This window comes from Panicum virgatum, chromosome 5N (genome assembly GCF_016808335.1).
Source record: "Panicum virgatum strain AP13 chromosome 5N, P.virgatum_v5, whole genome shotgun sequence".
NCBI classification, from domain to species: Eukaryota; Viridiplantae; Streptophyta; class Magnoliopsida; order Poales; family Poaceae; genus Panicum; species Panicum virgatum.
This window is the reverse complement of record NC_053149.1, coordinates 70646997-70660559: the sequence shown is the minus strand read 5'-3', so window position 1 is coordinate 70660559 and position 13563 is coordinate 70646997. Positions and strand designations below refer to the sequence as shown.

The 13563-nt window shown below is 51.6% G+C and overlaps 3 protein-coding genes across 3 annotated transcripts; 1 reads left to right on the top strand and 2 right to left on the bottom strand.

Moving 5' to 3' along the window:
• Positions 1 to 2815: 2815 nt before the first annotated feature.
• On the top strand, positions 2816 to 4782 carry LOC120673560 (cytochrome P450 94A1-like). Its single transcript, XM_039954455.1, has one exon. The coding sequence runs from the start codon at positions 2959 to 2961 to the stop codon at positions 4597 to 4599; it is 1641 nt and encodes a 546-aa protein (XP_039810389.1). The 5' UTR covers positions 2816 to 2958; the 3' UTR covers positions 4600 to 4782.
• Positions 4783 to 4832: 50 nt separating this feature from the next.
• On the bottom strand, positions 4833 to 9000 carry LOC120673562 (uridine 5'-monophosphate synthase-like). Its single transcript, XM_039954457.1, has 6 exons — positions 8091 to 9000; positions 7324 to 7407; positions 7139 to 7221; positions 6966 to 7053; positions 6618 to 6872; positions 4833 to 5124 (listed from the first exon to the last, which is right to left on the bottom strand). The coding sequence occupies exons 1-6, from the start codon at positions 8859 to 8861 to the stop codon at positions 4996 to 4998; spliced, it is 1410 nt and encodes a 469-aa protein (XP_039810391.1). The 5' UTR covers positions 8862 to 9000; the 3' UTR covers positions 4833 to 4995.
• Positions 9001 to 9098: 98 nt separating this feature from the next.
• LOC120673561 (uridine 5'-monophosphate synthase-like) lies at positions 9099 to 12831 on the bottom strand. Its single transcript, XM_039954456.1, has 6 exons — positions 11921 to 12831; positions 11353 to 11436; positions 10435 to 10517; positions 10258 to 10345; positions 9868 to 10122; positions 9099 to 9499 (listed from the first exon to the last, which is right to left on the bottom strand). The coding sequence occupies exons 1-6, from the start codon at positions 12707 to 12709 to the stop codon at positions 9371 to 9373; spliced, it is 1428 nt and encodes a 475-aa protein (XP_039810390.1). The 5' UTR covers positions 12710 to 12831; the 3' UTR covers positions 9099 to 9370.
• Between the last annotated feature and the right edge of the window lie 732 nt (positions 12832 to 13563).

Sequence of the window (13563 nt, the reverse complement as noted above, 5' to 3'; positions counted from 1 at the left end):
ACAGGCGGAACTACACCTCTCCCGCCCGGTCTCAGATTCTATTCATTCTTTCATTCCAAGACTTTTCATCCCAAGATGAATAACTCATATATGGAACATAAAATTATCCTATATCTCGCGAGTAACCAAAAATTACTCGACTTCTACCGAACCCTATCTAGCATAGCATTTATATCGTCCTATACATACTAGTATAACTCAAGGAAACCTGGAGTTCATGCAACTAGGGTTTCAAACAACTCCTAAATATAATGCACAAGTAATAATTACATAGATAGGTGTCATAATTTAAATTAATAGAATGTGCACCGGGGCTTGCCTTCGGGCTGCTGCTCAGAGCTGGGGTCAGACGGGCCTTGGGCCGGGTTCTCACACCTCTCCTCCTAGGCTTGTTCCGGCTGCTCCTGCGGTGCCGCAATTACATCAAATACGACGCCCTCAGCTGCGGATGCTACACGTATGCATATGAAATGATTGAGTGCAACTCAAACTATGTAATCACTATACCCAACTGAAAGGTCCTGCGGGCTGTCCGCAACCAAATGGCGGACCGTCCGCAGTTCAGCTTCGCAGACCCACCAGAACCAACTACCTCTCTGGACAAATTTCTAGACTGACTGGCGGACTGTCCGCACCTCAGTAGCGGACTGTCCGCAACACACTTTTGCAATCCCACCAGAACCAACTACTTCTCTGGTAAAATTTCAAATCTATACTGTCCGGCCCTCCTTGGCGGACCGTCCTCAGTGCACTCTGCCAATCCACCAGAGACGACGACGTCTCTAGACAGAATTTTAGACTCTACGGCGGACTGTCCGCTCTCCAGTAGCGGACCGTCCGCAGTTCTACCCTTCTAAACCCCACCAGAGACAACATCGTCTCTGGACAAATTCGAGCTCTACGGCGGACTGTCCGCTCTCCAATAGCGGACCGTCCGCAGTACAATTCTGCGAAACCACAAGAGACAACATCGTCTCTGGACAACTTCTAACCTGACCTGCGGACTGTCCGGCCCTCCTAGATGGACCGTCCGTAGTTCATATCTTTTAACACCGCGCGACAGGCGACAGCAAGCACGGCGGCGGCCGTTCACCGGCGCCGGCGGCGCACAACGGAAGGGGAAAAAGGCCGAGGAGCACAAGGAACTCACCACGAATCCATTCCCGCGGTCGGTACGGGCGGGGGATGACTGGAGAAGCGGATCGACGGTGGAGCAAGCTTCAAGCGGGCTCCAATGGTGACCGGCGGCGGTTGGGGCGATTCCGGCCGGGAGAAGCCAGGCTGGGGGTTGGGGACGGTGGAGGAGGTGCTAGGGATGATGCTCGCGCAAGGAATCGAGGTGTGGTGGCCGGAGGAGGGAGATCGATGGAAGAGGGCGACGATGGCGCGAGAGCACGAGCGGAGCTCGTCTCTGGTAAACGTGAGGAGGAGGAAAGAAGATATGACAGGTGGGTCCCACAAGGAGGTAATATATCTGGATGTTAACTGGGCGGACCGTCCGCTGTTTTCCTGGGTGTTACATTGGCCTCCGGCCGCGAGCGAGGCCGCCGACTCCGCGCCCAGCGGCCGCAGCTTGGGCCGCACCGCCGTGCCCGCAGGCCCCGCCTGCTCCTGCTGGTCACCATGCCGCCTTGCCCCACCGCCGGTCGGCCAGATCCGCGCGCGGGTGGCATAGTCTTCGGTGGCGGGCAGTAGGGAGCCAGGGAGGGGGAGTGACACGGGGGACCGGGGGGTGGGGGTGGGGGAGGATTGCCACGGGGGAGGAGGAAGTGTGGCGCAGCGGTGGGGGGCGCCCAGGGCCGGAGGAGCGGGGGACCGGGGGAGGCGCATCGCGAGGGAGGAGGGGGCGCCGGGGGTAGGCGGAGTCACGGGGGAGGCGCGTCGCCAGGGAGGCGGCGGCTTGATTGGCGCCTTGCCGCGGGGGAAAACGTGCGCTGCGTACTCTCGATCACAACCGCCGCGGCCTCGCGATGACACTACGCCTTGCCATGGGGAAAACGGGCAACTTGCGGTGATTACGGCGCTGATGGTCCGCGATGACGACGACCAATGACAGAACGGGTACAAAGGGCGGGTATGTAGAGGCGCGGTGAAAAAAATGGTAGTCGACGGGAGGGGGCGCGGGATTTGCACAGGGCGTGCGACGCGAGTCCGTCTGCCTGTGCCTTTGGTCGATCAATTTTGCTTCCAGGTGGGCTAAAAAATATTGGGTTGTGAGGTAGGTATGGGAGTTAGTCTTTGTGAAAAAAGTTCCAATTTTTTTAAATTCTTATAATATAGATACACAGCGATTTTGATCCCTCGTCACGGTTGCGGGGCCCGGACCAGTCTATGTGGCCGGAGGCGGAGACCACGCGTGGTCTCCGCCTCTCCGGACTCCTAGCCGCTCTTCTCATCGAGCTCGCCAGCTTGGCTCGGCGACAAAGGCCCAGTTTGGTTTTCCCTCTCTTCTAGCACGCATGTTTTTCGAGAAGAAAATCTCACATGCATGGTGGCCTAAATGAAGTCTATTTGTAAAATCTTTTTAGGGATGGGTGTAACTTTTCGCGACGAATCTAATGACGGTAATCAATCAATGATTTGCTACAGTGATGCTACAGTAACTATCCTCTAATCGCGCGGTCAAAGGCCTCATTAAATTCTTCAGGGTTCCTAACACGTTGGTTTTGTAAACTGATTTTGTTTGACACCATAATTAGCGGTTAAAGAACGTGCTAGCCCATTCTAGAGAATAATCACCCGTGGGCTGCCTGCCACCAACCATGAAGATTTTTTTTTTAAATACGGCAGGAGCACTGCTCAATTATTTAAGGAAGCACTGCTCAACCTGTCAACCATGGGCAGCGAAGTCAACGTCAGCGCGTCGCCGTGAACAGCGAAGCTTTGCAAATGGATTGACACGACGAGCAGCCAGCAGGCCACTGACGGCCACACAAGACACAACCACGCGCTCGCGCCATGGACGCAGTTGTCGTGCCGCTCCTCCTCCTCCTCCTGGCCGTCGCCGTCCTTCTCCGTCTGCGCCTCCGGCGGCGCCGTGCGTCTGCGGCAAGCGCGGGGCGCCGCAACCACTGCCCCTACCCGAACCCCGTCCTCGGCAACCTTGTGCCCCTCATCCGCAACTTCCACCGCTTCCTCGACTGGGCCACCGACCTCCTCGCCGCCGCCCCAGCATCCACCATCGAGGTGTGCGGCGCGCTCGGCCTCGCCAACGGCGTCGCCACCGCGGACCCGGGAGTCGTCGACCACTTCCTGCGCGCCAATTTCCCCAACTACGTCAAGGGCGCGCGCTACGCGGTCCCCTTCGCCGACCTCCTCGGCCGAGGACTCTTCCTCGCCGACGGCCGCCTCTGGAGCCTCCAGCGCAAGCTCGCCTCCTACTCCTTCACATCCCGCTCGCTGCGCCACTTCTCGGGGCGCGTGCTCCGGGCCCATCTGCACCGCCGGCTTCTGCCTTTCCTCGCGGCCGCCGCGGACTCCGGCGAGCCCGTTGACCTGCTGGACGCGCTCAAGCGCTTCACCTTCGACAGCATCTGCAGAGTCGCGTTCGGGGTCGAGAGCTCGACGCTGCTCGAGGCCGCGGGGGATGGACACCGGCACGAGGCGTTCTTCAGGGCGTTCGACGACGCCGTCGAGATCTCCTTCACGCGCATGTTCCACCCGACGACCGTCGTGTGGAAGGCGATGAGGCTCTTTGGCGTCGGGAGCGAGCGGCGGCTCCGCGAGGCCATCGGCATCATCGACGAGTACGTCATGGCGATAGTGGAATCGGAGGAGCGGCGGCTGCACGGGGAGGACCAGGACGAGCAGCACTTGCTGTCACGGTTCACGGCGGCTATGGAGGAAGAGGGCGACAACGAGCTCGGTGCCATGTTCGAGTCGCCGGAGGCGAAACGCCGGTTCCTTCGCGATATCGTGGTCAGCTTCGTGCTCGCCGGGAAGGACAGCACGTCCTCCGCTCTGACATGGTTCTTCTGGCTCCTCGCCGCCAATCCGCGCTGCGAGCGGCGCGTGTACGAGGAGGCGTCGCGCCACGGAGACGATCGCGGCGCCGACGACGACGGCGGCGACGGCTACGACGAACTGAAGGGGATGCACTACCTGCACGCCGCGATCACCGAGGCGATGCGGCTGTACCCGCCGGTGCCCATCAACTCGCGGGTGGCGGCCGCGGGCGACGTGCTGCCGGACGGCACGACGGTGCGCGCCGGCTGGTTCGCGGACTACAGCGCGTACGCGATGGGGAGGATGCCGCGGCTGTGGGGCGACGACTGCCGCGAGTTCCGCCCCGAGCGGTGGCTGGACGGGCGCGGCGAGTTCGTGGCGGTGGACGCGGCGAGGTACCCAGTCTTCCACGCGGGCCCGCGGGCGTGCCTCGGGAAGGAGATGGCGTACGTGCAGATGAAGGCCGTGGCGGCCGCCGTGGTCAGGAGGTTCGCGGTGGAGCCGGTGCGGGCGGCGTGGATGGAGGCGCCTCCGCCGTACGAGATGACGGTGACGCTGAGAGTGAAGGGCGGACTCCCTGTGCGGATCAGGAGGCGGGACGGCGACGCGGGCCGGCAGAAGCTAGCTGCCCAGCTCACCGTGACACAAGAGTAGACTGGCGGCAACTTTGATTGGTCCATCGATCAGGGAGGGAACACAGAACACAGAAAATATGATGAACCTCAACCAGAAATTCCTGTGAAATACACACACCTTTTCAAACATAGGTATTCCAGGTCGAGTTGATATGTGATGTCTTTTTTATGCGAAATATATATGCGATATGAAATTGATGAACAAAATTCCAATCGACACGAATATCACTCTGCACGTCGACCAGAGGCATATACGTGGAACATTCAGCTGAAATTCAGTATGCCCTCATTTCAGATAGTGCGAGGTACAGTCAGAAACATCACTGAAAATCAGTTAACCGCTACATTTGGAGGGGCGGATGAAGCAAATGAATGCCCTTTGGTTACATTTGGAGGGTTGCTTACATACATATCCTCAAGATAAGCTGGATTGGTATGCCTGCCACCCTTGGATGCGATACTCCCTCGCGGTCTCTGCAGGGTTACTGGCCTTGATAATCCCTCGCCCGACTATGATTATATCACTGCCTCTATCATTAATGACCTGTATCACACAGTGTTGCAAGTCATGAATACATGTAGAAAGGTGAATTCCATCAAAAGAAAAGGCCTGAAGCTTTCAGACCCAAGCGAAGACTATCGAAATTCCTTCCGAAGTATTTCCACTTAAATTAACAAGGGCCATTACCAGGATTGAAAATGGAACAAAGGATTATATGATGCAGGCACCAAAGAAAGATCATGCACACATGAGAATGGGCCTGATGATTCATCTTTGTAGCGCACAATTGCATCATATGGCAAGACCCAAGAGACAATTGCATCATATGGCAAGACCCAAGAGTTTGTGTAGAGGATAAAGAATATGCATGTGTCCAGATGTGTCCGGATATGTGGTACATTTTACAGACTACAGTTAAATGCAGTCAGCTAAGAAATTTACTCTTTGTTTTTTATTTTTTTAATAACACCAGTCTTGTCTCAGAGGCTCGTATGACTCGACTAACAAGAAGAACAACTAAGCTACTCTTATGACATTACTTACAGAGTATTTAGCCAGTCTTCTATAATATGGATAAAGAGGAAACATACTATTTTTCAGTCTGCGAGCTCAAAAGGGATATATACTAACAAACAATATCTTGATTTTTGTTTACAGTACTGCATAGCTTCCATCCTTAATCTAGCAATACTCAGCAATTTAAGAATATATTATAATGCATATAGCCAGCATGGTTCCGCTAGGCGCTAGGCGGATTCTAGGCGGTGACCCGCAGCCTAGAGCCTAGTCGGGATTAATCGAGCCTAGGCGTTTCAAGGCGGCTTGCTAGGCGGTACCATATACGTACATATACATTCTTATATACATCATATATACCTCTAAAAGAAAAAAACAGAGGACCACTAAGCCTTAAGAGTCAAAAAATAAGCCCATCAAAGCGGCCCAACGGCCCAACAGCCCACCTCCCACCTTATCTCCTCCCCTATCCTCCTCTCCATCTCCTTCCCGACGCCCCTGCCTCCTTCCCTTCCCAACGCCGCCGCCCTGCCTCCTCTGCGCCGCTGCTGCCGCCCTGGCTCTTCCTCCGCGCCTGCCCCTGCCTCCTCCTCCGCTGCCGCCGCCGCCCGTACCTCCGCCGGCCCGTCCCCTGCTTCCTCCTCCACCGGCGCCCTCCGCCGGACGCTTCTCCACCCCCATCGGCGCCGCCGACGAGCTGTGCCCGCCTAGGGGTCCGCCTACCCCCCCTAGGCCAGGCGACGGGCCTCGCCTTGCGATTAATCGCGTGGAATCGCGCCTAGGCGAGCGCCTAGCGGAACAGGGATAGCCAGTATGATCTGATGTACTTTCATATGGTCAACTGATACCAGGATTTGAAGTGGTGCCAGTGCCACTGCTTTCTCTAGAATTCTCAAAAATTGGTAACACCATATAACTAATCTACTAAGTGAAAACTTGTGAAGGATTAAAGATAGGATATTTGAACAAAACACTCCAGGAATCACACGAACAAATTGCAATAACACAAGCAGACTCACAGAATAAGGAGTGTTATATTGTTGCCCAATAGCATCTCCTCCAGCTGCCATCTGAACTCCAGGAGTGGCATGAATAAACGCTGGGCTCGATGGCGCGGCTGACCAAGATGCAGGATTCACTGAGATAAATCCTATTACAAAGTCAGAATGTTGCTCGGCAATCTTTACAGCTGCAGCAGTGTACTCTCCACAAGCAAGGCTGCCAGCTGAGCTCATTTCAGCAAGCAAAAGTAGTCCCCTTCCTTTAGGCAAACCCTTCAATGCCAGAAACATTTACTCATTATCTTTAACTCGTATTTTATTTAGTTCATTAGTTGCAAGGCCTACAGTGTGCAAGTCATACGGTACCTTCAGCTTCAAGCCATCGACAATACCAGGTCCAGGAACTATATGAGCATTAACAATATCTGCCCAGTCTAATATGCGAAATATTCCTCTGAACCAAAGTAAGAAATCACTAATTATGTCACACAACTGCACAAAAGGAAAATAAAGAAATATTTATAATTCTTTTTCCTCACCCTTCAGATTGCATAGTTACTGTGTTTCCTATGTCAGCAAACTTGCGGTCTTCAAAGATCAAAAAGCTATGCTTCTCAGCAATCTTCAGTAGAATGTTAAGAATCAATGAAATAAAGAATAAGTTGTGCAACTCTCAATAAAACATCAGAGAAGAACAGAAAGGTCCTGTTTTAAGAGAACATACCATGCGAAGCTTGACACCAAAATCTGGTGTAAAATCAGACAAGATATCAACATGAGTTTTAAGCATACAAATCTCCGGACCAACCTACATAAGAATTGGAGAACGAAATTAAATATTGAAGTCTAAACAGGAATGAAACATCCAAAAATGAGCACCAAAATAAGCACAAAATAATCAAAAGCGTTGAGCAAGTGAATTTACTGTTAGCATATAGAAAGGCGGTGTAAATGAACAGCACATGACGCTGCAAAGTAATTTTACAATCTAGGCAAGCTCAATGAAGAAAATGCATCACCTCGCAACATGATACATGAAAGGAAATAACTGCAACCAAACACGGAAAACATTGTGAGAAAACGGGAAAGCTGTGATGGCAAAAATAAAACAGTACTCGACAAACTAGTCTGCAGAAGAAATAATGGCATGGTACCATCACTCACACCAGTTCAATCGGTTCATAAGGAAGAAAGGGTGCCAACTGACCAGAGGAGCATATAGAGGTATTCACACAGCCCCCAAATTTGCCTCTTATTAGCCACTCAAAGAACACATGGATTAAGGCTCAAGTTTGGAGAAACCACATTCAGTTTCACCTATATTGCAGGATTTTCATCTCTATACCAGTCAAGGCCTCAAGAGTATAATAATCTAAAATCTAAATTTAAGTGCTACTCCTAGATTCTAACTAATTCCTCTAGCAAGTAGTAAGTAGCAAGTAGCAAGTGCCAACCTACAGAAAGAAACAAAATAGTGCCCGGCATGTATACCTTGTCAGCAAGCTCAAGGAGCTCCTTAGCTGTCCCAACATCCGCCGCAACGCACAAATTGCTCTGTTTCGCTTCCATCGTCTCGAAGAGCTTCCTTCCCATGGGGTTGATGGCTAATCCCGCCCTCTCAGCAAAGGACTTCCTGGCCGCCTTGGGCTTAACAGGCACCCCCGGCACGGCCACCTTCCTGTTGGCATCGAGGAAGCGCCTCACCTCCCCGGCCTTCTCCTCGCTCACCTTCCCGTGCCTGAGCAGCACGGCGAGCATCTCGGTGAGGGTCATGAGCGAGTGCAGCGTGACCCCGCTGGCGGCGAGGTTCTCCCTGCCGCCCTGCTCGCGGTCGATGACGACGACGGCGTCGGCGACCAGGAGGCCCTCGTCGCGGAGCGGGCCCACGGTCTCGAGCACGGATGCGCCGCTGGTGACGAGGTCCTCGACGATGAGCACCGCCTGGCCGGCGCTGAAGGTGCCTTCGATGGACTTGTTATCGTAGCGGCTGAGGAGCATCGGGACGGCGGCGGCGACGGAGAGGACGGCGGCGAAGGGGAGCGCGGTGTAGGGGACGCCGCAGAGGAGGTCGTAGGGGCGCGTGGGCGGGAGGGCGCGGAGGAGGGAGGCGACGGAGGCGAGGAGGCGCGGGTGGGAGACGAGCACGCGGAGGTCGAGGTAGATGGGGGAGGTGATCCCCGACTTGAGCACGAAGGAGCCCAGCTTGACGGCCTCGACGGCGTGGAGGTCGAGGATCAGGGCCTCCTTGGCGCCGGCGTCCATGGTGTGACGCTGTGACTGGTGACTGCTTGGATAGGGGCTGACGACTGACGGGGGAGAAAGGCGGCGAAGAGCATTTTCAGCAGCCTAGTTGGTGGTGTTGAAATGCAAGCCGACAAAGTCCACCGCCGCGATAGCGATGTCGCTCTCTAGTCAAAGCATTTTCCTCACGGTGTTGCTGCCTCAGTGCAGACGCAGGCAATCGCGGCGGCAGCGCAGTCCACCGGATTCATGCAATTTATCCGAACAGCACAGCACATGTGGCGTGAAATTGATCAGGAGTTTCACAGCTAGAGTGCACATTCTGGTACTGTCTGACCCAGCAAAGGCATCACAACACCAAACCCAAGCAACAAGAACGGAACCAACATTACGGAAATTATTATTGTAGCAACTAGCACTAGCAGACAATGTGTGTCCATTTACTGGGCATGGAGCGCAGCGACGACGGGACCGTGCTCTTCTTACACATCAGTTGGATTGCACCCTTATACTCGGGTGTTTAAACAGGCTCACAACAAGCTGGTGCGGTAGGATTGCCACCCCTGGAGGCGATACTCCAATGCCATCTTAGCAGGATCGCCCGCTTTGATAATCCCGCGTCCGACTATAATGATGTCACTGCCTCTGACGTTTATGACCTGTATTGCAAACCCCAAGTTGCAGGTAACACATATCAGCTCATACTCGTGTTACAGGGAAACAATGCCTCAATTTTTCATAAACCACGGAAGGAAATCAATACTATTGTTTGTATAGCTAAGTCCATTCAATGTCATTACTATAGCATATTTCAAGCTATGCAGTGTTGCACAAATTGAACATATTACTCCAATGGTCTTCTATAATGGTATGTTTTAAACATTAAAACATTGTGATCAACAGCCACCAACAAATATGATGCTTTCAAGGTTGTAACTCTGAAAAGCTTCTTAAAACTTAGCAATTCAAGACACGTCAATAGAGCAATAGGCACCCAAGCTAATTGTATAGGCACTGTTGTACTTACAGCTTGAGGAGTGTTGTATTGTTGCCCAAGAGCATCTCCTCCAGCGACCAGCTGAACTCCAGGGGTCGCATGGATAAGTGCTGGGTTTGAAGGTGCTACTGACCAAGATGCAGGATTTACTGATATAAACCCGATCACAAAGTCAGGATGCTGCTCAGCAATCTTTACAGCTGCAGCAGTGTAATCTCCCTGAGCAAGGTTGCCAGCAGAGCTCATTTCAGCAAGCAGAAGTAACCCTCTTCCTTTAGGCAAACCCTTCAATGACAGAACACAACAGATGCCGTGAGCACTACAATTAATCAGCTATTATCATCTGCAACATCAATTTAATTCTTTTTAAGTCAACATTAATAGTTTCCATGCAAGTAATATATATAAAGCATAAGATACCTTCAGCTTCAAGCCATCTACAATCCCAGGTCCAGGTACTATATGTGCATTAACAATATCAGCCCAGTCCAATATGCGGAATATTCCTCTGAACCAAAGTAAAAAAAGGGGTAAAAATTATAATAAAGGGTATAAAGAAATAAGTGAACGATATAAAAACTAATCTTGTTTTCTTACCCTTCATATTGCATGGTGACTGTATTTCCGATGTCAGCAAACTTACGGTCTTCGAAGATAAAAAAGTTGTACTTCTCAGCAATCTTCAAAAAAAAAAGTCAAGATAAATTAAATAAAGAGGAGACATGTAAAAGCAAGCCAGTATAATAGCATCGTAAAATGCAAACATCTTTGGTATGTTGGACAACAACTCTGGTGGTTTATCAACCAAAATCTGGTCTAAGAAACTGTCTGGTGGTTTATCAACCAAAATCTGGTCTAAGAAACTGTGAGATCAGATTATCTTCATATAGGTAGACTGCTCCCAAAGGGGAAGGAATATGGAAACCATGGCAGTGAGGGCATTGAATGGGTCAAGGAAACTTTTTATCACTGCCAAAAAAAAAATAAACATACAACCGAATAACAGTATGAATAAAGACAGTCCTGCGATACTTGCATTTTCACTCCGGCCAGTCAGTGACCTAGTGTGGTGCAAAGACAGATGTGCGCCTACCTAATTCACATAAATAGAGCACACATAACACCCTTAATTGGGTCACTATACCAAAAGCCTAATAGCCCATCTAAGTCATACACTCCCTCTTGTGCCCTAATAATACCAGCCACCAGCACTGCCTTGGATCCTCATCCTCTCCACTTCCCCCCTATAATGTCTCCACAATCCCCACCACACCAGATCCTCCTTCAAGATGCATAAATAGCAAATGGGAGTAGGGCAAGGCAAAGCAATCAACGTCCAGCAGAAGAAGGGCTGCCACATGTTCAAAATCAGAGGGGAAAGGCATAGTGTTTACTCCTGGATGTGTTGATGACAGATAGGTAGCATCATCACAGCTATGATTATGCTAGACATAAAAGACCCTACATATGAATGAACAAAACAAAGATTGCATCATAATTCATAAGAGCACATACCGAGCGAAGCTTGGAGCCAAAATCTGGTGTAAAATCAGATAATATATCCACATGGGTTTTCAACATGCAAATCTGGGAACCAATCTGCATAACAGATAAAATGAGGGACTTGAAAACAGTCATCGTTCCAAAAGAAAATGTGAGAACAGGAAGGACACAAAGATTTTTAATTCTAAAGCTGGTTTACTATTTTTAGCATGTTCAAAAGACATGTAAACTGACAGAACAGAATTCTGTGACATAAAGATTGGATTAGAACACTCCATTCACAATGTGAAATGATAAGGACATATTGTAGCACAGTCAGTTCAAGTACTTTCACATTTCATGAGCTGAAATAAGTGTCTATCGCAAAATGATGTGCCCACAACCACAAGGCCTCTCAATTCGTGTTTCGCCTAACAAAATTTTATCTCAATTACATAATGAATAATTAGCCAATTATGTGTTTCCAATAGTTGTCTTATTCACATTGAAGTGCTTCAAGTTTAAGCCCTCTACCAAACAACATGAAAAGCCCAAAAATACTAGCCGACTAGGAATACCCAATAAACTATGTTATATATACCTGCTCGGCCAGCTCAAGGAGCTCCTTTGCTGTCCCAACATCTGCAGCTACGCACAGGTTGCTCTGCTTGGCCACCATCACCTCGAAGAGCCTCCTCGCCACAGGGTTGGTGGCAGATTTCGCCCTCTCCTCAAATGGCTTCCGAAACACCCTGGGTTCAGCAGGCACCCCGGGCACCGCCACCTTCCTGTTTGCGTCGAGGAACTGCCTCACCTCCTCCGCCTTCTCCTGGGTCACCTTCCCGTGCTTGAGCAGCACGGCGAGCACCTCCGTGAGCGTCATGAGCGAGTGCAGCGTGATCCCGTTGGCGGCGAGATTCTCCCTGCCGCCCTGCTCGCGGTCGACGACAACGACGGCATCCGCGACCACAAGCCCCTCGGCGCGGAGCGGGGCGGCGGTCTCGAGCACGGATGCGCCGCTGGTGACGAGGTCCTCGATGATGAGGACGGTGTCGCCGGCGCGGTACGATCCCTCGATGGACTTGGCGGTGCCGTGCGCCTTGACCTCCTTGCGGCGCATGAGCATGGGGATGTCGCGGTCGACGGAGAGGACGGCGGCGATGGGGAGCGCGGTGTAGGGGACGCCGCAGACGAGGTCGTAGGGGCGCGTGGCGGGGAGGGCGTGCAGGAGCGAGGCGATGGCGGAGAGGAGGCGCGGGTGGGAGACGAGCGCGCGGAGGTCGAGGTAGATGGGCGAGGTGATGCCGGACTTGAGCACGAAGGAGCCCAGCTTGACGGCCTCGATGGCGTAGAGGTCCAGGATGAGGGTTTCGAGCCCCGCGGCGTCCATGGCTAGGATTTTCGCGGCGGCGGGGGTTTGGGGGCTGAGGTGGGGGCGAAAGGAAACCGAGACAGACGGCTGCGGCGGCGGCGGCGAAGTGAGAGGTGGTGGTGGCTTTTATTGGGGTCTGCGGAACGCCAAACGCGAAGAGGGGAGCGATCGATTGATGCCGTTGCCGGTGGCTTGTGGCTAGGGGTGGCCCCGGAGCTTTGGATGGACGGACAGGATGAGAGAATAATATGTCCCGGAGACGTTGCAGAGAAAAGGAAAATGCGCCCGTCTGAATGCAAATGCGTTTCTCAATTGTGAAAATTGCAAATGCGTTTCAACTTTCAATGAAACCCTTTTAGTGGCCGTTTGACAATGTGTTTTATGCCCTATTTGTTTCCGTTTTTCTCAGCCACGCTTATAGATTATTTATAAGGTAAACAAAGATTTTTGTGCTTCTCGCTTTTTCGCTTCTCGTGATTCAAATCTCTGCAGTGAATTGTCCAATAAGTGAAAATAATCAAAGCATTTGGTGGGATTATTGCTTATTTCCACCGATAAGCCGATTATAATCGAAAACAATCAGGATCTATGTAAAACAGTGTGAGTTGTTTGCTGACTCCCATGTTTGGCATTTCACATCCAAGACATGTTTGGTAGTGCTCCATTTGATTCTGATTCTCTATGAGAGCTGAGTCTTTAAGAGAAGTAATTCTGTGGCTGAAAATGATTATCTCTTAATTCTCTAGTGCAAACTCTTAAAATCAGGAAAGAGATTCACTTCACAGAATAGGAAAGAAGCTACTTGTTTCAACTCCTAGCATCTTAGTTCATTTTACAGAATCACCAGAGAATCACTTCTCTAAAAAACTGTT